This window comes from Opisthocomus hoazin, chromosome 1, assembly GCF_030867145.1.
Source record: "Opisthocomus hoazin isolate bOpiHoa1 chromosome 1, bOpiHoa1.hap1, whole genome shotgun sequence".
Lineage (NCBI taxonomy): Eukaryota > Metazoa > Chordata > Aves > Opisthocomiformes > Opisthocomidae > Opisthocomus > Opisthocomus hoazin.
The window spans coordinates 136646435-136668875 of record NC_134414.1 but is presented as its reverse complement, the minus strand read 5'-3'; the positions used below and the strand labels follow the sequence as shown (position 1 = coordinate 136668875).

Here is a 22441-nt window from a genome sequence, read left to right as displayed (position 1 = left end):
CAGGAAGGGGGTGCTCTGTCAAGACCACAGGCCAAGAAAAGTTGTCTAGACAAAATAATGCCTGATAATGGGGTTTGTTCTGACCCTTCCTCACTGTTCTGCTGTGTAAAGGGGATCTCATGACTTTTCCCGTGATAAAGAAGCTTTGAAGGAGAGGAATGACTTTGGCAAGGAGCACCATCCCCTGGGGATTCGCTCTTGCAGAGCCATCTCCAGCAGAGCCATTGGGTGGAGCAGCCCTGAAGCTGCTCTGCATTAACAAGGAGCTGAGCAAGTCCTTGGCCAAGGCTAGAAGATGGGAAGTGCAGAACTGGCTTATGCCCAATTCTGTGCTGACTCAGTGCTTCTTCCAATCGCACAACGATTTCCCTTGCATTTTTGCAATGTGCGGTGGTAGAAGGGTGGGTAAAGAAGGACCAAGGCACAGCGCTGGGGAGAGAGGGATCATCAAATCCGTTGCATTAGTGACGGGAACAAAAATTCTGAGGTCTCTTGTGCAAGAAGCTGGAGGCTGCTGGTAAACCTCAGCATTTCCTGCACTCCACGTTCCTCTTGTGTATCCAGTTACTGGAAGAGGTGAGGAGATGCCACAGGGCTGTAAATCCTAACTTGCCTCCGACTGCTCAGCTTGGTCTTCACTTGGCTCCATTGGAGCCAGGTGATGGCTGAGAAATGTGCCAGATTTGGATCCCATTCAGAAATAAATCATTCCAGCTGGCTGGAAAATGAGGCAACAGAACTTACTGGCAGGACCAGTAAAATCTGCAGGGCTTCTGAGTGTGGGAAATTAGAGGGATGAAGGATGGAGAAAGAGGGACTGCCATGACACAGAAAGAGCTGTGGGTCACCGCGGATTTAACGGCTGAGAGGGAACATTTGAGGTTGTATATGGCATGAACAGCATCAGATTGGGTGAAAGGGGGGGGAACTGCTGAGCGAGTGCACCCCAAGATGGACAGATGGTCTCAGGACTCTGGTGCTGGGCTCTGCAGTGCTTGGAGAGGTAGAGGGATGATGGAGTCTGTGTTTAGTGACTAGGAGGAGTCTGTGCTCCACAGCTGTGATCGGGTCTGGAAGCCGGGACAGTGCTCCACTTCTGCCTACCTGCACCGAGAAGGAACTCCTCCTCATCCTCCTCCTTCACACAAGGGCTTTCTCTGGCTGCCCCTAAGATGCTGTGACTTCTCTCATGTGCTAGCCACGTACAGAACGGCTCCTCCTGTTGAAATTCAGGAGTCAATGCTGGTCTTGTTTTTATGTTTATGTTTTAAACAAAACAGGATGGAGAATTGCAGTTCCCAGAAGCCCAGCCATGGCAAAACAGAGCCTAGCCCAGGGCACTCGGGGTCTGGGAAGGATGGTTGTGCCCCAGCAGGGAGTATGACTTGGGTATCAGATTGCGAAGCTGTCCTGGCCATGGACCAGGGAGCAAAGGCAGCTGAGCTGCTCCCTTCTGTTGTTCTTGAGCAAATTCCCTCCCTTGGGCCTTTCTTTTTCAGTCTGTCATGAGGAGGATGATACCAATCTCATCCTGCAGGCCCTGTGGGACTAATTTCATTTAGGACCTTTCATGTGCGCTGAGATCTTTTTCTGGGAGCAAGGGTTATTCTCTTACCCAGATACAAAGTGATTAACTGGATTCCTCCTCCTGAGAACCGTGGTGCAGCAGCAGCTCCTCTCCTCCCATGGGACTGACTCTGACCTGCTCACAGCTGAAGCCTCTCCAGCTGGTTTGGCATGTGGGCATCAGTCTCTGATCTCCTGCCTCTGTGCCTCGCCGGGAGCCGGCGCGAGCAAGAAAGTTCCTGGTGACTGCGGAGGAGCTGGCAGTTTCACCGCGTGATGCGGCAGGAGGGAATCCAGCCCCTTCTTCCAGAAGCGCTGCTGGGATGGGCGGAGGGAAGTGTGGTAAGAGACAGTGCAGTGTAGGGCCATTACGTGTCTGAGGCTGTGAGAGCGAGGGGGGTTTTCGGGTGAGCAGCGGAGTGAGGCTGCAGCAGGGAGAGCGCTGGCAGACGCGAGCTCCCTTCCTTCTAGCAGCCATTTTCCAGACTTGTTAGCGGTGGAGATTTCCTCTTCCCCAGACTCTCGTGTCATTGTTCCCCTTCTGGGGCCTCACCGGTCATTGCCTTGTGGTGGAAAATGTGAGGTTGTGGGGGCCAGAGCACAGACATTCCTTCTAGCTTAAAAGGGAAAACAGAGTCCTCGCGCTGTGGAGTCCCCGAGAGAGGTGTGCCTGGCTCCATAACTGTTAGCAGCATCGCTCCGTAAGAGAAATCGGCTGTTCGGCAGATGCCTTTCTCCTCTTGATGAGGCTGTGGGGAGAGAAGCCTCCTTCCTCCCAATTCCTGCTTCCCTTTCCTTGCAGGCACCAGCTCCTGCCTGCTTGCTATGGGACATGAGAAGGCCATGGCTGGTGTGTTAGGGCTGCGGTCCCTGTCAGGGGGCCAGGCCGTATCCCCTCTGGGGTCAGTAGGGAGGCAGAGCTCTCTGTATCCACCCCATCGATCTCTGCCAGTCAGTAGTGCCAAGGCAGTCTGTTTTGCAGCAGTAGTGGCACCAGACATCTTCATCTCCCTGACAGAGCCACAGACGAATACCCACAAGCAGGCTGCCATGGGCGACGTTGTTTGTCTGTGGCCCCGTGCAGAGGTCACTGACCTGGTGGGCCCCTCTCGTCACGGAGGTCGGTTAGAGCCTCACTGCTCTCCCGCTCAGTGCTCCGATGCGATGGACGCGGCCGGTTCACAGACTGAGCAGCCAGGAAGGGTCACACACAAATGGGTGAGGTACAGGTTTTGTGAGAGGGAACCTCCGCTGAGCTCCGGGCAGGTCCCTTCGTCTCTTGCCTGCTTGTCTCTGCATCCAGGTTTTCTGGGAATATGCCCCGATTCCCAGCATGGGCAGAAATGTATGCTGTGGCTTGTTTCCCATTAGCAGAAGTCATCTGCCATCAAATACTCATCTATTAAGCATTCAAAAGCCTTTAAGGGGTTGCATTTTGTTGTATGATGTATTTACAGCGAGCCAGTCATGGATGTCAGCTGAGAATAGGAAGAGATACAGGGAAAGATGTGGGAAGGGGGTGGTGGTGACTGTGGGCTGAGGGGGTGGATTGATGGGCTGGGGCACGTGCTCCTCCGTGGCAGGCGGTCTGCAGGGAGTGCAGCAGCTCCCAGCACTGCTTGCGGCCCTGGATTGCAGCTGGCTGAAATACCTCAGCGGTGGAAGCTCCGAGGGACGGATGAAAGCAGAAGAGGGAGGGGATCTGTCCTCCCAACGCATGGAAAATGTTGGGGAGGGAGCACAAGGGTCAGCGCTGGGGAGATTGAAGAGGGGCTGGAGTCACGGCAGGGGGCTGGAGTGAGGACCTGCCCGCAGGGCTGCAAGCAGCAGTGGTGTTGAGTCTGCTGAGATGAGAGGCTGAGGCAGAGAGGTGTTGTCTGGGGCTCTGCGAAGGAATTGCAGCCTGGTTCCCTAAGGAAGCGAAGCTGTGTCAGCAGGCGGTCTGTGCCCGCCTGCCTGTCTCTGGCCTCCAGTGAGTCTTGAATCTGTCGGCCTGTTTCCGCCACGGCTGATAAAGCGGTGGAGGCCTCTGAGATAATGGGATCCAGCTGGTTTTGTGACTCTAGGTGACTGGCTTAATGAGAGGGGCCCGCGAAGACCTCCCCCCGAGGAAGGAGTCCATACGGTACCCTGTAACTAGCTGACAGGAAGGCGATGCAGAGAGAGCTGTTGGAAACTGGGCTTCGTTATTTTTGCTGCTTGCAGAACAGCTTTAGGGTTTGGGGAGGGAGGAATCCTGTAGTTTTAATGGCACTGGACCCTTTAGCACCCAGCACAGACCTCATGCTGACACCCTTCAAACAGGATATTGTTAACATTGGGAACATTGTCAAATGCGTCTGGCCGTGGTCCCCTGGGGAATCCAGCACTGGTCCAGGCTTTGCCTGACAAACATCTTTTGCTTTTTAACTAACTAGCTCAGGGACAGCCTGTTTTTGAGCCTTCAGAGCTGCCCGTCGACAGCTTTGCTAATATGACCCACAGGACATGTACCGTGTGCTTCCCAGAGGCGGGGAGGGGGGAGTGGCTCAGAGGGTGCCGCTTTGGGGCTGGGTAGTACCAGACCGGAGGACGGGTGCAGCTGATGACCCTGCACCAGCACATTCAGCAACCTCTGACAGCAGATTTCCTTCCAGAGTAGAACATATGGCTCACACCACAGCCCACCATACCAGCCTAATAGTGATGATGCCTTGGGAGGTAGGTTTTATTGGAGAGCTGAACTGGGAATCAGATGTGTTTCCATCCTCACGTGCTGGGCTTTTCTCCATCTTATCTTTGACAACTGAAAATCCAACCTTCCAAGTCACCCTTAAAGGTAATTTGTGTGGGGTCTCTTTGAGAGTCTGCAGATGTCCTGAGGCAGTAGCCCTGAGGAAAAGAAGTTGCCATGTTTGCCCTACCTATCTATTTATGGCAAACCCAGCGCTGGGGCTGCCTGCTTGTTTCACGCTAATCTGCTCGGTTTACGCTGCTGCCAAATTTCCGCCCCGTCACACCAGTGTGTTAGAGGATCCAGGGAGCTGCCGCAGGAACTGGGTCAGGTTTTGCGGGGAGGGACGAGCGCTTTGCTTGTCAGTCACCAACTAGAACAACGGGAGAGACGTGGTGCCAGAGCCAGCGGCACAAATGGCCGGAGGTGACGGGCTGCCTGCCCGTGCGTGCCCTCCAGCGAACGTGAGATCCGCGCCCTCTCCCCGGACCTCTGCAGGAGGGCACGCTGCCAAAAGAGCTGTTTTTCCCGGAGGCGTGCTTGGGTAATGGGGTGAAATGCACGAGCCAAGTGCTTGCTCTGTGCCATCACTGTAGAGGAGTTGCAAAGTTTTCCCGACCCGCCTGAGCTGCTCTGCTGTCCAGCCCTCTCTTTTGGGATATTGCAGCACCATGCAGCGTTTCTCTCTCTCTCCCAGCCTCACAATGGGGGAGAAGGGAGGTTTGGGAGTCAGGAGATGTGGCTTCGTATCTTAGCTTTCTGCATTGTTGACCTAGTGCTTTGTGTCTCCAAATCTTTATGTGTTGAGGAGAAAGCTTTGCCGAGACAACAGCTGAGTGAAGCGCGAGGTTTTGTGGCTGGATGTTGAGTTTGCTTAGAAATTGTGCAGGCAGCGCTGTTTACAGGTGGCACCTTGGCGTGTTTGGAGACCCCGTATAGCCCTGCTCCTGTGTCAGTCGTGGCAGGGAGCAGGAAAAACGGATGTGGATGGGAAGACGTAGGAAGGTTTGGCTGAAAATACATAGCTGCAAAGCTCATTTCTCCCTGTCTGTGTAGGGGGAGTCTATTGTGAATTGTACTGGTTATATCTGAAAACTTCCTCCCAGCTTTTGCTGCTGCTTTCCCTGAGGCATGAGAATCTGTGCAAGTCCTGCAACCCCAGGCATCGTTTAGGTGCCCTTTAGTTTTGCCTTATCTGTGTGGTACTCGAAGTTTGTAATAATACATGAGATTACCTCCCAGAGGAGCTTTCATTGCTACGGCTCTAGAGCACTTTGATATCCTTGCACATCAGGCAGGGCAAAAATGCAAAGCCTTGATTTTACAGCAAATAACACAGAGCATTATATGAGGGATCAAGTAACTTTATGGATTTCCACAAACTGATGCCAAAAGAGGAAAAAGACCTGCAGTCGCTGCTGATAGCAGAAAAGCTTTTTACTCATGTCAGTAGGAGCAAGACGGCAGGTAGTATTTCTCTAGTGCAGCGTGGGCTGCTGGAGAAAAAGGCTTTTGAGATCTCCAAGAGGAGATTTTGCATGGAAGCATGTGCAGAAAGCAAAAAAAAGCAGTCTGGGGGGTTGTTTTCAAGGACGTTGACTCCCCACCTCGTAGCAGGGCAGTCTCCCTGCTCGCTTCCCAGAGCATCAGCAATGGCAGAAATCCCTGCCGCTCCCTTCGGGCAGTGGGGCACCGTGGACGTGCAGCAGTTTGCACAGCTCTTCTCTGCAGGTGGAAGCTTGTTCTTCCTTACAGAGGTGTTTTGTCACTGAATGGTTTCAGCTTTCACAGGCTGGTTGGGAAGGTGCCCCATTCCCACCGAGTGACACCAGGCAGCTGTGGCTCAGCATGGGCCAGGGGATGGAGCAGCCAAGGGAGAGCTGCAGCGAGCAGGCTCCCCTGCAAAGCCGAGCAGCTACAACGCCTCCTTTCCTTCGTCCCTGTGGTCGCTTGTGTATGTTGCTGAAGACACAGACGAGCTCTCGGATACACACACAGATGTGTGTTTGTGCAGGCACCGGGGCACAAGGGCACGCAGGCGATCTCTGCCGGGCGCTCCGTGTTTGGAGACAGTCGTGGGTGGACATATGGACGCTCGGAAGCGCTTCCGACACTGGTGCTTTCGCTGCGTTGGGGGTCCGACTCCTCAGCTGCAAGAGATGAGAAACAGCCCTTCCCGCTGCCTAATTTTAGCTCTTCGCCTTGAGGCCCGCATTGCCGGTTGCCATGGTGATCCCTCACCGCCGGCGCTGCCGACAGCTTTCTCACCCGAGGATGCCTTGGAAATGTCTCCTTTTCCTCCCCAAGAGGCAACAGCTGAGGCAGAAGCAGTGCATGTGGCTCGCTGCGCTGTCGGCTCAGGTCTTCTGCTTGGCGCTTGCCCGTTTGCACGCAGGAACCCTTCGTCCATGAGGATACGCTTCCCGAGCCCCCAAAAGCGGTGTGCGTCCCTGGCCCACCCCCGTTCAGCAGACAGTCTGGGCTGTGCGAGCATGACGGTGATGCTGCCCGGCTGCCCTGGGTTTCTGGCCCATGAGCAATGAAAACAGCTTTCTCCATGGTGTTTGCCCAAGAAGGTGTCTGAGGAGGTTGTGCCCCAGCAGAGGCCACGGGGTGAAGAGCCGGGAACATCCCTGTGCTGTGGAGGATGCTCGGTGTCCAGGGGCTCCTGCCCTGGCTTCATGTCCACTGCTTTTCCACCTTCCACTTTCTCTCTGTGCAGCAGAGGGGTAATTAAAAGCAGTGCCCAAACGGAGAGAGCTTGGGCATCTCGCCCGAGGGAGGAGAAGGGACCTGCCTTGTCACGGCTTGCGGTGTAAATGCCACCGTGCAGCAGTTAGTAACGGCTCTCTGCCCTTTCCCTTCCGCCTGCCTGAGCGCGCGGTGCACAGGGATGAGTGACGCTTCCCAAGCCCACGGTGACAGAAAAGGCGATGGCAACTCGCAGGGAGGAAGCAGTGCAGAAACCATGATTCCAGCCCCCAAATCCTGAAATTAATTTAAGGGCAATGACATTTAAACACTGTGGAGTCTTTTTTGTGTGTGACCTTGCATTTAAACCTTTGTAGTTCATGTCTTCAAGCTTTTACGCGGTAGGTGTGAGGACGAGCTATTGAATATGGAAATGGCAGCTGCCATCCCCACTTACTCACGTGATTCCGGCAGATGGAACTTTGTAAAGAACAAACATGACAAGGTCCAAGGTAAGGTCAGGATATCTGTCACAAGAACCTACTCTGGCTGAAAGCAGCTGGGAGGTCGCCAGATAATCATGAGCGAAGATTATAAAGCCTCATTCGCAGACTCCCACCGTACTCGTCCACTGACCCACCGCCGTCTCCGTTACGCTCCCAGTTACACACAGGGGACTCGGACATTTGCCGGGACGGCGTCTGGGGGCGGCTAGAGAGAGCTCCCGGCCTGTGGTACGCCATGAACCACCTCAGCCCTGTGGCTGCAGCAGTGGGATCTGCCAGCTTCATCCGCGTGCGGGCTGGCGGAGGAAAGTGTTTTCTGGCTCTTGCAGGAGGCGGAGGCAGGGTCTGCAGCAGCAGCTGCCAACACCTGGCAGAGGAGCGTGCATCGACCTGCGAAGGCAGGCTGCAGATGCAGGGCTGGGTAGATGCGGGGTGACAGAGGCGATGTCTGGTGGCGGAAGGAGGTGAGGGGATTTGGGGAGAGGGGCATGCAAGTAGAAGTGGCCATGGTTTGTAGCTTGTGGTTGGAGAAAGTACAGTTTGTGAGGTGAGCATTGCAAGGATGGGAGGCAGAGGGGGCTGCGTTGCTGCTCTGGGAGCTAGGGTGGAAGCCGGGAGCTGCTCTGGGTAAAGGTGGAGCCAGCACCCAGCCTGGTAACTCCTGCCACGGCGGCGGCTGCTGGGAGGGAGGCTGAGCAAGCTGAGCCTGAGAAACCCTGTGCCAGGGCGAGAGGGCAGGCAGGCAGAGCAGCTCGATGCCTTTCTTTCTCTGGCAGAGCCCTGGGTTGGAGACAGCCGTGCCGGGACGTGGCAACCAGCTCCGACCCGCTGCCAGCCTAGGACAGCTTAAAACAACAAAAAGAAGCAACTGGTAAATCACATTGCTTTGATTAGTCAGAAAAGTCAGAGTAGGTGGCCATCTGGCCTGGCAGGAGGCTGTTGCGGTGGTGTGACCCTGCCAGCGTCCCCACACCGGGTCCCGGTGGGAGAACTGCGGCCGGGAGGGCTGCGTCGCGGGCCGGGTTTCCAGCAAGCTGTCGAGGGGAGAGGGGTCTCCAAGCCGAGCGTGGTCCCCGCGGACGCCTGCCGAGGCTGGCTGCCGTTGTGGCGATGCGGTCGGTGCCAGGCCAGGAGGCGAGAGCCAGGCTTGGCACGGCCGGGAGCCCTGGGTGAGGAGAGGCAGGGTGCTGCCGTCTGTTGCCAGGCTCCCGGATCACAGCCCTGGGCCGGGGGCCCTGCAGAGCCGTGCCCAGCTCTTTGTTTTTCTGGTCTTTGGCTCGGCGAAGGGATGGGCGCGTTGCTCGAGACCCTTTGAGTGGATCAGTCCTGAGGTGTCTGTAAGCGCATTTTAGGTGTGCAAGTGCAAGTGCCCTGTTCCGAATCCAGCCTGGGAGAATTTGTTTTTTCTTTGTGCTTTTTGCAAAATACGTTCTTTTTCTTTTCCTGCCTGAAGTTGTGTGAGGTTGCTTTGTGCGGTGAAGCACTCGTGTTGCTCCATCCCACCCCAGAAGCACCTAGATCACTTCTCCCGGCCTTCTACCAGAAGGCAGCTAAGGAGAGGTGGATGCAGCATGAGGGGCAGAGTGTCTTCCAGAGCTCAGAAACAGTATGTGAAAGGAGGACATAGGGACAGAGGGAGGAGAACAGGCTGTCTTCGTGGGGTGAGCAGGCTGGGACACGCTCTATGTTTCTGAGCTAAGACTGGTGTGTCTATACTATACACTATATATACACTGGTGTGTCTATACTATACACTATATATACACTGGTGTGTCTATACTATACACTATATTATTATTTTACAGGATAAGCAGTGAGATAGGAGCGTTTGCAGAGAGTAGGAGAGGTGTTTGTCACTAGGTGAACCTGGAGGGAATCCTGCAGTGCTTTGAAAAGACCTTCTTGGGCTTGATGACTGTGCAGTGGGCCAGCAGACAAAAGTCTTTGAAGACCAGGGCAAGATCATTCAGAAAATGATTTGGCTGTCACTGGGCTGTTCAGTAAAGACAACAAGTCACTGTGAAATTGTGGCTTAAAAGCAAAACAAAGATAGAAAATCAGGGTAAAGAAGCAACAGGAGAAGAAATGTGCTCAGCATTTGTTATTAAATGTATCAGTAATGCTTGCTCCTCAGGCAAATTCTGCTGCTTTTTGATCACCTACGTTCAGAAGTATATGATGGAATTACAAAGATAGCACAAATGAGAAGAATAATACTCAGACAGGAAGGTAAAAAAGCCCCTATGTGTTAGAAAGAAGTCACAGCTGATGTGATTGACCTATCCTACTGATTGTTTTACATTCTTCCATCTTCTGTCTCTGATACAAAACTGTTGAGGAAGCCACTTGGCTGGCCTGAACCAAATACTTAACACACAGGTGGAAAATGTTAGATGAAATGAGAGTCACAAAGGAAATTAATGACAAAGCAGGGAATTAAACCAGGATCTCCAAAGTCTGAACCCCTGGAACACTGTTTTTAAAAAGTCTGAGGGGGAAAAAAAAGATAGTAAACTGATAAAAGTAAGTAGTGGTTTTACTGAAAGCATGGTTAACATGCGGAAATCTTCCCGGCTAGGTGTCACCAGTTTGGGAACACAGTGGGACTCAAACGATTTGACAGTTACATGAACAACAAGAATACTTGTGATGACTTTGGCTACGAGAAAACTGTAAAGTGTATAAATTGTGCTGCAGGGCAGAAGTCAACTGCTGGCTGTCAGGGACCAAAAAGAAATTTTCTCTGTGAGAAAGTTAGTGTATAATTGTCTCTGACAGTGTTTCTTCCTTTGAACTGTTCAGTCTTGACCAGTGGAGGCAAGATAATGGGTCATGTAGCTTTGTGAAGTTTTTGTTGTGACGGGGGCATTACCTGGTGCCTGATGGCGATTGTTTTTCTGCCTGGTTGGTATCACACCTTTCTCCAGGGTTATGTTCACCTTCTTAAATGTCTCAAGCAAAGACATTTCTGCTCCCTACCCTGCATGAAAAAAATTGTGAAGATGGCAGTCCTTGACATGAGCAAATTATTCTTGTCATTTCTGCTAGACTTTCTCTTGCTCAGGTTTGCTCCAGATGATTTTCTGGGAATGACCTCAAGGAAGCCCTCTGTTGCTGGGGCTGTAGCCCTGGCTCTTCTGTCTGCTCCTGGTTATTGTCTGAGCTGTCCCATTTGCTGCAGTCATGTCTCTCTTATTCTGTAATCTGTGCCTTACCGCCTTCGTGCTCTTTGGTCCAGTCTACAAGTATGTTATTTTTTTAAAGCTGTGCTGCTGCTATTCCGGGTAACTCGATGTATTTTGCACCTCTTACTTTATATCTTGCAGGAAGAGCCAAGGAGCAAATCCAAGATCTGTGCCAATGTTTTCTGCGGAGCTGGGCGGGAGTGTGCCATGACTGAGAAGGGAGAGCCAACCTGCCTCTGCATTGAGGTACGGGGGCAGCACAACTTCTGTGTCTGGGACAGGTGTCACCACCGCTACCCCCAGCTCGGTTTCAGTCGCTGGAAGGGTCCCACGGTGGAATCAGGCAACGGCTGTTATGGAGCAGCTGCGAATTCGCAGTGGCTCTTCAAACAGCAGGGCCTTTGCCAGTGTGGTGTCAGGGAAGAGCCCTGTAGGGTAGATATTGTCTGGTGCTTGCAGCTGTGCTACTCGCACAACTGCCTAGGGTCTTTACACGCACGCACACACACACAGACACACAGACACACACAGACACACACAGACACACACAGACACACACAGACACACACACAGGCACACACAGACACACACAGACACAGACACACAGACACAGACACACAGACACAGACACACACAGGCACACAGACACACACACAGACACACAGACAGACACACACAGACACACACAGACACACAGAGACACACAGACACAGAGACACACAGACAGACAGACACACACAGACACACAAACACACAGACACACACACAGACACACACAGACACACACACACAGAGACACACAGAGACACACACAGACACACAGACACAGAGACACACACAGACACACACAGACACAGACACAGACACACACACACACACACACACACACACACGAGACTTGGCTGGAGATCTGTTGTTGGGAAAGCCTGATAGGGTATTGATATGCAGCTGGCTTTGGAGGGCACTCTCGGGAGTGGTCTGCGAGCTCCAAAACAGCCTAACCTCACTGATGTCTTGTTTGAGGAAGTTACAAGCACCCTACTGAAAATTAGCTTTTGTGAAATGGAAACAATTGTGGTGGAGTGCTGTGAGGATGCATAGCTCCATCCAGCAGGGAGCCAGAGGAGCCTTTCCCAGCTGCAGAGACACAGCGTCTCCCTGCTTCACTCTGCCGCCTGCTTTTGAACCGTTCCTGCCTGGCTTCTGGGAATGGGCATGTGGCTCTTTGTTCCCACTTCCCTCAGAGCCCACAGCCAAGACACGGCCAGCCCAGGCACTGAAGAGCAAAATGCCTTGTTAGCAGGAAGAGGCTCTGTCTCCCTGGGTAGGCTTGGCCAGACTGAAAGGGACACGAGGAAGAAGCCTGCAGCCTGAACAGTGGCACTGGTGAACTCTCCCTCTGCTGTAGCCTGTTTGCTCGTGGGTCATGGCTTATTCCACATTGGGCTGCAGAAAGGTAGAGCAGTCCACAAAGAAATGCAACAGAGCTGAGCAAGCAGAGGTGCACAGAAGAGATTCATAGAAACACCTCTGGTCAGGCACGTTCATGGCCCACGGAGCAGCCAGCTGCAGGAATACACTCAGTCTTTATGCTGGGCACTGATTTCTCTGCTGGCCCCTGCTTTCAGGAAGGCTGCTGTTGTGGTGGTGGTGACAGAGGCTGGGATGCAGTGAAGCCTTTGAACCCACACCTAGAGACTTCTCTGTGCAGGTTTTTCTGAGGTGGTGATGGGTAGGTTCAGCCTGCTGAAGCATCTCTTGGGCCAAGGGGACTGTGCCAAGAGCTTTTGTTGAGGCGGGCTGATGCTGGGGCTCACCTGCTTCCCTCTAGCTGTCCCAAAGAAACAGGTAAAACACTTGTCTTCTCTGGATCTCTCGCAGCAATGCAAACCTCACAAGAGGCCTGTGTGTGGTAGCAACGGCAAGACGTACCTGAACCACTGTGAACTGCACCGTGATGCCTGCCTCACCGGCTCCAAGATCCAGGTGGATTACGATGGCCACTGTAAAGGTAACGCTGTGTCAGGGAGCGGTGAGGGCCATCTGCCCTCTAAGGGAGGGAGGGCCGGGAGCCAAGCATGGTAACAAGGCGAGGCAGAGGTCTCAGCAGCCCAGACCCTGTACTACAGTTGCAGGGTGGGGTAAACAGGGCAAGTCTGGGAGCGATAGGCAGATTCAACCAAGAGTCCAGATCAACAGGCAATGTGGTGATGAAGTAGGCCTGGAGTAAGGCCATGAAATCAGGGCAGGATCAGTTCTGGTGACAGTAACCAGGATCAGGCACAGGCCAGTAACTGCCAGACAAATCCATAGTGATGCAGTCTATAGTGGGTCTGAGGTCGAGGTGGGAATACATCACCAGGTCAGGGCCTAGGTCAACAGGGTCTGTGGCAGGTACGGGAATGGTTGCAGCAGAGCTGGAGACAGGCATACCTGCAGCATAATCCCAGTCAAGGACTAGGGGCTGAGACTAGTCAGCTGAAACGGAGCTGATGGGTAAAGAGTGTGAGTGGAGGCCCTGGGTGAGGTTGGCAGGGCCATTAAGGCCCTCATTAGTGTACTCAGGACCCTAACACCTTGGCTGTGGTGGGACCTTGGGGCTATTGCCTCTCTGGGTTGCTGGGAGGGGGGCACTCGGGAGAGCAGGGCAACTTCTTGCTCCTGCCTGCCTGTCTCTGAGTTCATGGATTCAGCCAGGCAGGTCTCTCCATCTACCTGCTGGGGAAAGGTCAGACTCTCAGGACAAAGCTCCAAAGCTGGTGCTACCATCCGTGTTCATGAGGGACCTCAAGAACTTTAGGAGCAAGGATTTTGCCTCAACGGTGGGGCTGTTTAACTCGCCCCCACACCAGCCTCACAGTAAAAAAGTGTTTCCTTATATTCAGACAGAATTTTGTGTGTTTAAGTATGCACCCGCTGTCTCTTGCCCTGTCACTGGACACCACAGAGAAGAGTCTGGCTCAGTCTTCTTCATTCCCTCCTGTCAGATTTATAAACATTGACTGAGCCTTCTTGTCTTCAGGCTAAACAGTCCTCAGTCTCTCCTGGGGGTGACAGATGTTCCACTCTCTTAATCGTATATGTGGCCCTCGTGTTTCCAAAGAATCGCAGGTTCCTCTGCTCTTGCCCAAGCGGCACCCAGAGTGGAAGGAAGTTCATATTGCTCCATGTTGCATTAGAAATGTTCTCTTCTGTCTTTCCATTAACAGAGAAGAAGTCTGAGAAGCCAGCTGCAAGTCCAGGTAAGAAGCCATCTCCTTTCTGGTTGGGGCTTCTGTATGAATTGGGGAAAAGAGATGGGGAGGAAGGTCTGCTGGGGGAGTTGCATGGCTCTGTGTAACAGTCGTACCTCTGCACTGGCTGTAGCAGAGTCTGAATTGATAAATCAGCTGCAATATGATTGCCCGGCTCTTTACTGCTGGGTAGCCTTTCAAAGCTCAAACATCTCCTGGACTTTTCACTGTGCTGGGACGTCTCAGGGGCTCCGAGCATGTATAAGGCACAATGAAACCCAGTTTGGCCCTGGAGACACAAGCTGTGTTCATCACCCAGACTGAGCGAAGAGAAACACTTTTGCATCGTTCGTTGGGAATCTGAGACACAGTAACTGTGGTGCTATGTCCCCAGCTCCAAGAGCACTCTTTTGAAAGGAGACTTTGCTTCAGGAGTGCCTAACCGATGGGTGTAGGGGCAGAGAGGCAGCACTGTGTAATGCATGGGGCATTGTCAAGGGAGTCACCACCCCTCCCATCAGCCAACGAGTCTCTTTGATTCCCTGTGCCTGGTTTCTCCGCTTATGCATTGCCTTATGTACTTAGACTATGGATTTTGGGGCCACGGCCTGTGCTGCATCAGGGGACTCTTTTCCCATCCATGGCCTCTAAGTGCTGGAGCTGTATAATGATCAACTGCAGCTTCCTAGGACAGATGAGAGCAAACCCTCAAGCAAGCTTAAAGGACAGGACCATCTCAGGGAATGGCCACCACCATAAAGCAGTTTTAAGGACGTTCAGAAGTACATATGCAGGATCCTTCACAGAATCACAGAATCACAGAATCACAGAATAGTAGGGGTTGGAAGGGACCTCTGTGGGTCATCTAGTCCAACCCTCCTGCCGAAGCAGGGTCACCTACAGCAGGCTGCACAGGACCTTGTCCAGGCGGGTCTTGAATATCTCCAGAGAAGGAGACTCCACAACCTCCCTGGGCAGCCTGTTCCAGTGCTCCATCACCCTCAGAGGGAAGAAGTTCTTCCTCATGTTCAGACGGAACTTCCTGTGCCTCAGTTTGTGCCCATTGCCCCTTGTCCTGTCACTGGGCACCACTGAAAAGAGCTTGGCCCCATCCTCCTGACACCCACCCTTCAGATATTTGTAAGCATTTATAAGGTCCCCTCGCAGCCTTCTCTTCTTCAGGCTGAACAAGCCCAGTTCCCTCAACCTCTCCTCATAGGGGAGATGTTCCAGTCCCCTCATCATCCTCGTAGCCCTCCGCTGGACTCTCTCCAGTAGCTCTTCATCTTTCTTGAACTGGGGAGCCCAGAACTGGACACAGTACTCCAGATGAGGCCTCACCAGGGCAGTGTAGAGGGGAAGGAGAACCTCCCTCGTCCTGCTGGCCACACTCTTCTAGATGCACCCCAGGATCCCATTGGCTTTCTTGGCAGCCAGGGCACACTGCTGGCTCATGGTTAACCTGTCGTCCACCAGGACGCCCAGGTCCCTCTCCGCAGAGCTGCTCTCCAGCAGGTCCACCCCAAGCCTGTACTGGTGCATGAGGTTGTTCCTCCCCAGGTGCAGGACCCTGCATTTGGCTTTGTTGAACCTCATCAGGTTCCTCGCTGCCCAGCTTTTCCAGCCTATCCAGGTCACGCTGGATCCTTGTGGGTTTTTTTTTTCATTCATCTGTCTGTCTGGTTGTGACCGTAGTCACTGGATTCAAAAGGAGATCTTTAGTGTGTGTAAGTGACATGAATGCACACCGATTCCTGTTGTGGCTCCATTGACCTCTGTGCAGGTGTGACAACTCAGAGAAGCCAGAAGGTCTAGGCTTTCCATTTTGCTTCTAAATGCTTGGTTTGGTACTGGCACACAAAGTGATACCCGCCTGGAGAAACCTGTGTCTGTGGAGAGCACAGCGAACAAGCTCAGCTTGACCCCCTCTCATTTCCAGTTGGAGCAGACAGGTCAAGACTTGGAAGAAACGAAATCTCCAGAGATAGTAGGCCCTCAAATTCAAGTCTTGTGGACAGCGTGGTGGAAAGGCTTGCTCAGTGCAGTCTTCACCCTTGCAGAGGACAGAGGTTTTGGTGCTTGAGGGTTGACGGCCGCATGCCTGTTCTGCCTGGCATTGGGAAGCCTGGGGACACTGTCAGTCACCTTCCTCCCTCAGTCTGGGAACTCTTCACACCGAGATGAGTCAGCTCTGGGTTGTTCTCCCACAAGCTTCAGGGATGGGAAGGCAGAAGTGGCAGGCTTTGGCGGAAGTGTCGTTTTCGGGCCTTGCCACATGGTGTCACCCACAGCCCGTCCGCCGTTCAGCACATGGCAGCTCTGCTTTGATCTGGCAGGGGGGCCTGCAGACTGCCATCAGGGCTGGTGGGCTGGCTTATATTTCCAGTCATCTGTCTGTGCTCTCCCTGCCAACTTCATTTCTCTCGTCCTTGCTATTTCTTCTCACACACCTTCTCCCGTTACAGTTGTCTGCTACCAGTCGGACAGGGACGAGCTTCGCCGCCGCGTCATCCAGTGGCTGGAAGCTGAGATTATCCCAGACGGCTGGTTTTCCAAGGGCAGCAACTACAGCGAAGTCCTGGACAAGTATTTCAAGGCAAGCAGAGCAGCGCCTGCCTCAGAGGCCAGAGAGCACTTCTTGCCCTGTCACTGCAAAGCAGCTGCCATGCCACCCCACCCAAGAGGCTCTAGTGTGTGACGGGCCTGTCGAGCTGGGGGCCAGAGAGGTCTGGTGTGTCTGTCCTACAGCGTGATGTGTTACGGGCTGCCTGCAGCAGCTGCTGACAGAGCCACTGGCACGGCTGCGTGACAGCCCAGACCTGGAGCATCCCTGGGGATCTGACCTGCCGTAGGGAAAGGGGGGAGAGCAAGCCAAGTGTGCCTGTGGCAGGGGAGAGGAACTGATCTCGGGGGACAAAAGATAGCCAAGGAGAAAAGGTGGATGAAAATGCTGGTAGAAGGAGCAGGAAGCTGGGACAGGGGCTGCTGATCCTTTCTTCCAGACAGTCCCAAGGCCATGTTGAGATGGCGATAGGGGATGCTTGGGGGCTTCATGGTGAATATTTGCTTGCAAGGAATATGGTCCAATTGTGGCTGAGAGCTGGCAGTTCCCTGTTGCTCTGCAAAGAGAGAGAAACTGCAGTAATCCCATTCTTCTTCCCTCCTCCCTGTCAGCCTGTCCTTCAGCCCATCCCCACACCCTTTTATAACCAGCAGATCACACGCTTCTCCCATGCTTCTCCCATGAACTGCCGCATGCACTGCTGCGTCCCTCCCCCTCACGCCCAGCTCCCGATAAAGACTTCAAAGCATTCAGGAAGGAGCTGGAAGAGCAGGTGGGGAAAGGGGGAGAAGTGTTTAAATCATAAGCTGTTGACAGCGAGAGATTAATGGTGCCTGACAGGAGTTAGCGCTGCAAGCAAATTTGCCATGGCAATGGCACCCTCTGGTGAGGTGGAGGAGCTGGTCCCCACGCTCCAGAGAGCATCTTCGCCTTTGTAGCTGTTGCTGCGGCTCGATCTGTGGAAAGCCACAGGTGGCCCGCTGCCTCGGGCAGCCCTGCCGGTGCCTGCCAGCGCCCGAACGCCGCAGCGTCCTGCGGAGCGGGGCTGCTCAGTCCCCCCCTGCAAACGGGCTGACCCCAGCCCCTTTGCAGGGAGTGTCCCCGGGCTTTGCTGAAACGCAGGAGCGCTGGCGGAGGCCTGTGGCTGCCGCTCAGAGGCAGACGGCCTCATGTTCTGTTTATTGTCCCCCTTTTTCTGGAGCACTGATCCCAGGCACGGGTGGGTGAAAGTTTCCATGACAAAGCCATACCTTTTCTTGGACCAAAGGGGGAATTTTCTTCTTTGCAAGGTGGTAGTACACCACATCAAAGCTTTGAGATACTTTAAAGCAGAATTCAGAGCTTGGGACAAATAAAAGCAATGCAGACTGACTAGGTGCAAACACAGAAATTTGTTTCACCCAGTGAGGCTCCACTGTCGCTGGAGGAATTCTGCTGTGCCCAGCCCCTGGGGCTCCGCTCACCACCCTGCAAATGGCCCGATTCCTGCCCTGCAGGTAATAAACACTGGAGGCAAAGGTGACCTGAAGCTTTTCCCTGTTCTCCTTGGTGGGGAGGTTTGTAGACATGGCATTAAGCCATTTCCCTCCTGGAAGCCTGACTTGTATGGATCACTGGGATGTGGCTTGTTGTCAGGCAGGCCATGACCTTGGAAGGACGTTGCTCCAGGAGGAGTGAGGTCAGTAGTGGGAAGCTGCTCTGTTTTGGAGGGTCTCTGGGGGAACACGTAAATGCATACCATAGCACTGAAAGGCAAGAAAACTAGCTGAACCGAGTCTCGGTCATTAAGGGAACTGCAGCCACGTTCGCAAGAAATAGCGGGATGAGAGGCTTCAAAGTCTAGAAGCTGAAACGTGCTAGTGGAGCAGTTATACACAGACTGCAGCGTGCAGAGTGATTCTTCTAGCCCTACAGGTTTCTCCTGAACCACACAGAGGTAACAACAGGCAGTGTCTCCTCCAGTGTTCCTGGAGGCACTGCACGAGGAGACGCAGTGGCATGCCCCAAGTCGCACAGCAAAAATTAGCCGGCAGCAGCAGTCCCTGTGCAGAGTTCATTTCCCCCTCCCTGCAATGCAGCTGTCTCTCAGGGGGGCCCAGCAGTCCCTGCTGAGTGCCCAGCACGCTGATATGACATCTCCAAACATGAAGGCAAAATGCAGTTACTTCTTTGGGAGTACAGCCAGGATTTTGGAGCTAAAAATCCTACTCTTCAGTGCCAGGAGTCCTGTCGGGACCTTAAGAAGTTGGTGGCAAGGTGTTGTGCTGTTGCGTTAAATTGTTCCTTCTTTGGGATCAGCAGAAAATTGTTTCCTGTGGTTTTTCCCTTTTGTCACTGTCACAGTCGAGGCACAGCTTTGGATTTGCACATATTGGAAAGCTGACACCTCCTTGAATGCAACTGGTCTGCTTTAAGGCAGGCGGTATATAAGGTGGCTAAGAGCTGGCTGGAACAAAGAGAAGAAATGGGGTTAGAGCCATAAATCAAGCAGCAGGAGGTGAATGAGAGGCAGCGTAGCTTCTCTGCGAGAGCAACGCTGGGATCACGTCTCCCAGTTTTGATGCTAGTATGGATATGTTGCTGCTTTTCTCTGAGCGTCTGTTCTTTGTGCAAAACAGGGATGATGCAACCTGTTTCACTGAAGCTTCAAAACTGCTAACAAAGGGGAGAGGGAGAAGGAACTGGTACCCTGAGCTCTCACATCTTCCCCATCTTTCCCTACAGAGCTTTGACAATGGCGATTCTCGCTTGGACTCCACTGAATTCCTGAAGTTTGTGGAACAGAATGAGACTGCTGTCAACATCACCACCTACATGGACCAGGAGACCAACAAGCTGCTCAGGTGGGCAGTGGACAGGATGTGAGAAGGAGGGCCAGAGGGTCAGATGTGGTAGGAGGTGGCATTAAAATCTACTCATGGAAAATATCAGTTAGGGCTCGCACTAACAAAGGTAACTGTGTATGAAGTGGCTTCTCACTTAATTGGACGTGAGTACCGCCAAAGGGAGCAGTCCCACCCCTACCCTTCACGTTACGCATGTATTCCAACCCTCTTTTGCCTTAAATCTACTAGGTCTGCAGCCAGAAGGTGAGTTGGGTGACACAAAGAAAATTGTTGTCTTTTTAATTTCCTAATAAATCAGCTTTCCAGTGGACTTCACTCACCTTTTGCCCGATAGCTAGATCCAGTGGAAGGAAGATGGTGGGAAAACACAGCTTGTGGGCAGCCTGCCGTTAGAGCAGGTGCAAGCATCGCACGAAAATGTAGTTTGAGAGGGTTCCGTTTTTCTCTGTGTGTGCCACTGTGTGTGAGGCAATGAGGAGAACGGGCTGCTTGTGGTTAGGCTGTGCTGACATCTGTGCTCATGTGACAGCATGTAGATGTCAGCGCGGTCCTGTTCCTGCTCTGCTGAATACCTCCTAACTTCCAAGCCCTTCGCCAGCCACGGGAGTATTTTGTGTCTGTTTTTCTTTTGTCTACATGCAGTCCTTAGAGAAGCCACTTCTGCCAGGCATCTTGGAGTCTTCCTGGTTATTATGTGCTCTGAAGCCAGCAGAGCAGGGACCTGCCTGGTACAGCCCTGTGCAGAACATGCCTCTGCGTTTCCTTTCAGGGGTCTCTGCGTGGATGCCCTCATCGAGCTGTCAGATGAAAATGCTGACTGGAAACTCAGCTTCAATGAATTTCTCAAGTGCCTCAGCCCATCCTTCAACCCACCAGAGAAAAGTAGGAACTCCTCACTTACACTGGGGAACCAGAGGGGTCCTGGGAAGGGAGGGGAAAAAAAAGAGACCAGCTTTGGGCCAGACATCGGATGCTGTAACTCCACTCGCAGCGATAACGTTGATACATGCCTGCCTCCCACCTGAGCTGCCGCTGCCTTTGTCCCTGCAGGGTCAAAAGTACTGCTTTTTCTGTCCCGCAGCTCCCACAGCTCTCATGATGACAGAGGTTTAGAGTTTAGAAGCAAGGGCATCGATCGAATGGATATGGTATGCTTGGAAGGTCAAGGCATGTGTTTAACAGTTTGGAGATAAAACATGTGAGGAGTTCATGTCTGGATAACTTAGGAAAGTCAGGCCAGACCAAAGTCCTGCTCTACTCTGCCTTTCACACAGAGAGCCTCCCTGATGAATGTCTCAAAGTTCGCTATCCTTCCAAATCCTGCTTGGTGCTACAGTTCTCTTGGAAGCAGCTCAGCGGTCTGCTGACCAGGCGTGCCTAGCCATTCATCCCCTCATCTGCTTAGGGGGTCCTGGTCTAAAGGTGCCGGATTTGTATCCCACTGCGGTGGCACCGAGGAGCAGCCAGAGGCTGTGCTTCTTAGGGAATATTAAGTTGAACTCTCTGTTGCCTGTTTCAGTGCAAAGCTAGGGATGCGGCACCTCCCCCAGCAAACAAGATCAGCTGGTTTTCACTTAACGCCACACGAGCCCTTGAGTTCTTTGGGGGCCTCCACTTAAACAGCTCTTAATAGAACTGTGAGAAGAAATGCGAGCTGAAATGAGAAACCTTTTTTTTTTTTCTTCTTTCCTTTCTTTCTCAGGGCAACAGCAAATACACAAATCATTTCCCCAACTTCTCCGCTCCTGGAGCAGGAATTGTTTCAGAGTGACCAAAACTTTCACTTTCAGGGTTCTCTTTTATGTATAACAGATTAGGAAATTCAAACAAATCCAAAATTGAGATTTCATTTTGAATTGAGAAATTTAAATGTATTCTTTTGAGGGAGCAAAATGAAGTTTTTGACTTTCCCAAATTATTTTTTGGCTGATTTCACACACCGAATTCAGCATGAATGTTTTAGTCATTATGAAACTTCTGGTGGTTAGGGGAAGGAAAGCCTTCTCGAAAACCATGTACCTCTTCTCTCTCAAGGCCTCTCCAAAGTATGTTGTCTTTAGCCTGCTCGCTATCTCACAACCACTGCCTTGTTTTGTGCCTCTCTAGAGTGCGCCCTGGAAGATGAAAACTATGAGGATGGAGCAGAGACCCAGGTGGAGTGCAACCGCTGCGTCTGTGCCTGTGGGAACTGGGTGTGCACTGCAATGACATGCGAGGGTGCGTATGGTCTCCACACAATTACTGTCTTTAGTTTTGTACAAAAGGGCGTATTGCTTTCTGTCTTTCTGAGGGCACCAGCTGTCCAGATTTCTTCTCTCTCCAGCTCTTCCTTAGTTTATTTATGGGTGCCTTCTGCATCGCCTTCCCATGCTCCATGTTGGTCAAACCCAAGCTGGTTTTGTGTTAGAGGTCAGCAAGTGTGTAACTGGGTTGGGGGCAATGCTGCTGGGGTTTGTAGTTTGGATTTGGTGTCATGAAAGTTCAGCACCAAACCTTCCAGACCAGAGCTACTCCACATCCAGCTGGCTTGGGGCATCCGCAGACCAAATAGGTCACTGTCTGCAAACATATGTGTAGGTGTGAGCAAGTCAGCTTTCCTCTGTGTGTGTGTCAGTATCCTCACTGTATCTGTGTTTACAGTATCTGTAAAACAGGAGCTAGGGTCTTGTCTTGCCCCGGGGAGTAAAGTCAAGAAAGCACTTTAGCTTCTTGCCTTAAGAACTGTAGAAGAAAATAATTGTGATGAAGGGAAGTGGTGTTTACAGTAAGGCACGGTTGTTTGCCTGTTCTTCCTCTGGAAGGTCCATTTTAATCTTTCACAGTCATGCTGCTACTGTGGGAGGTCACGGTGGGGTTGTGAACAATGGCTGTCCATTTTGCCTTCTCACAGGTTGTCCAGGGCCAGTGGAAAGTCAGCTTTCCCCTGCCTTGGGAAATGTACGGGTCCTTGGATGAGAGACAGTGGCCTCAAGTTGCGTCAGGGGAGGTTTAGATTAGATATTAGGAAAAATTTCTTTACTGAAAGAGTGGTCAGGCATTGGAACAGGCTACCCAGGGAGGTGGTGGAGTCACCATCCCTGGAGGTGTTCAAAAAATGTGTAGATGTGGCACTTCAGGATATGGTTTAGTAGGCAGGGT

General features: G+C 52.5%; 1 protein-coding gene across 1 annotated transcript in view; it reads left to right on the top strand.

The window, feature by feature from the left end:
* The window catches only part of FSTL1 (follistatin like 1), a 56522-nt gene that overhangs the window by 29473 nt on the left and 4608 nt on the right, over positions 1-22441 (top strand). The window contains exons 3-9 of the mRNA XM_075437360.1: positions 10803-10907; positions 12543-12672; positions 13871-13903; positions 16360-16490; positions 19182-19300; positions 20073-20185; positions 21410-21520. Coding sequence (XP_075293475.1) covers positions 10803-10907; positions 12543-12672; positions 13871-13903; positions 16360-16490; positions 19182-19300; positions 20073-20185; positions 21410-21520 — 742 coding nt within the window. The remainder of the gene's footprint in view (positions 1-10802; positions 10908-12542; positions 12673-13870; positions 13904-16359; positions 16491-19181; positions 19301-20072; positions 20186-21409; positions 21521-22441) is intronic.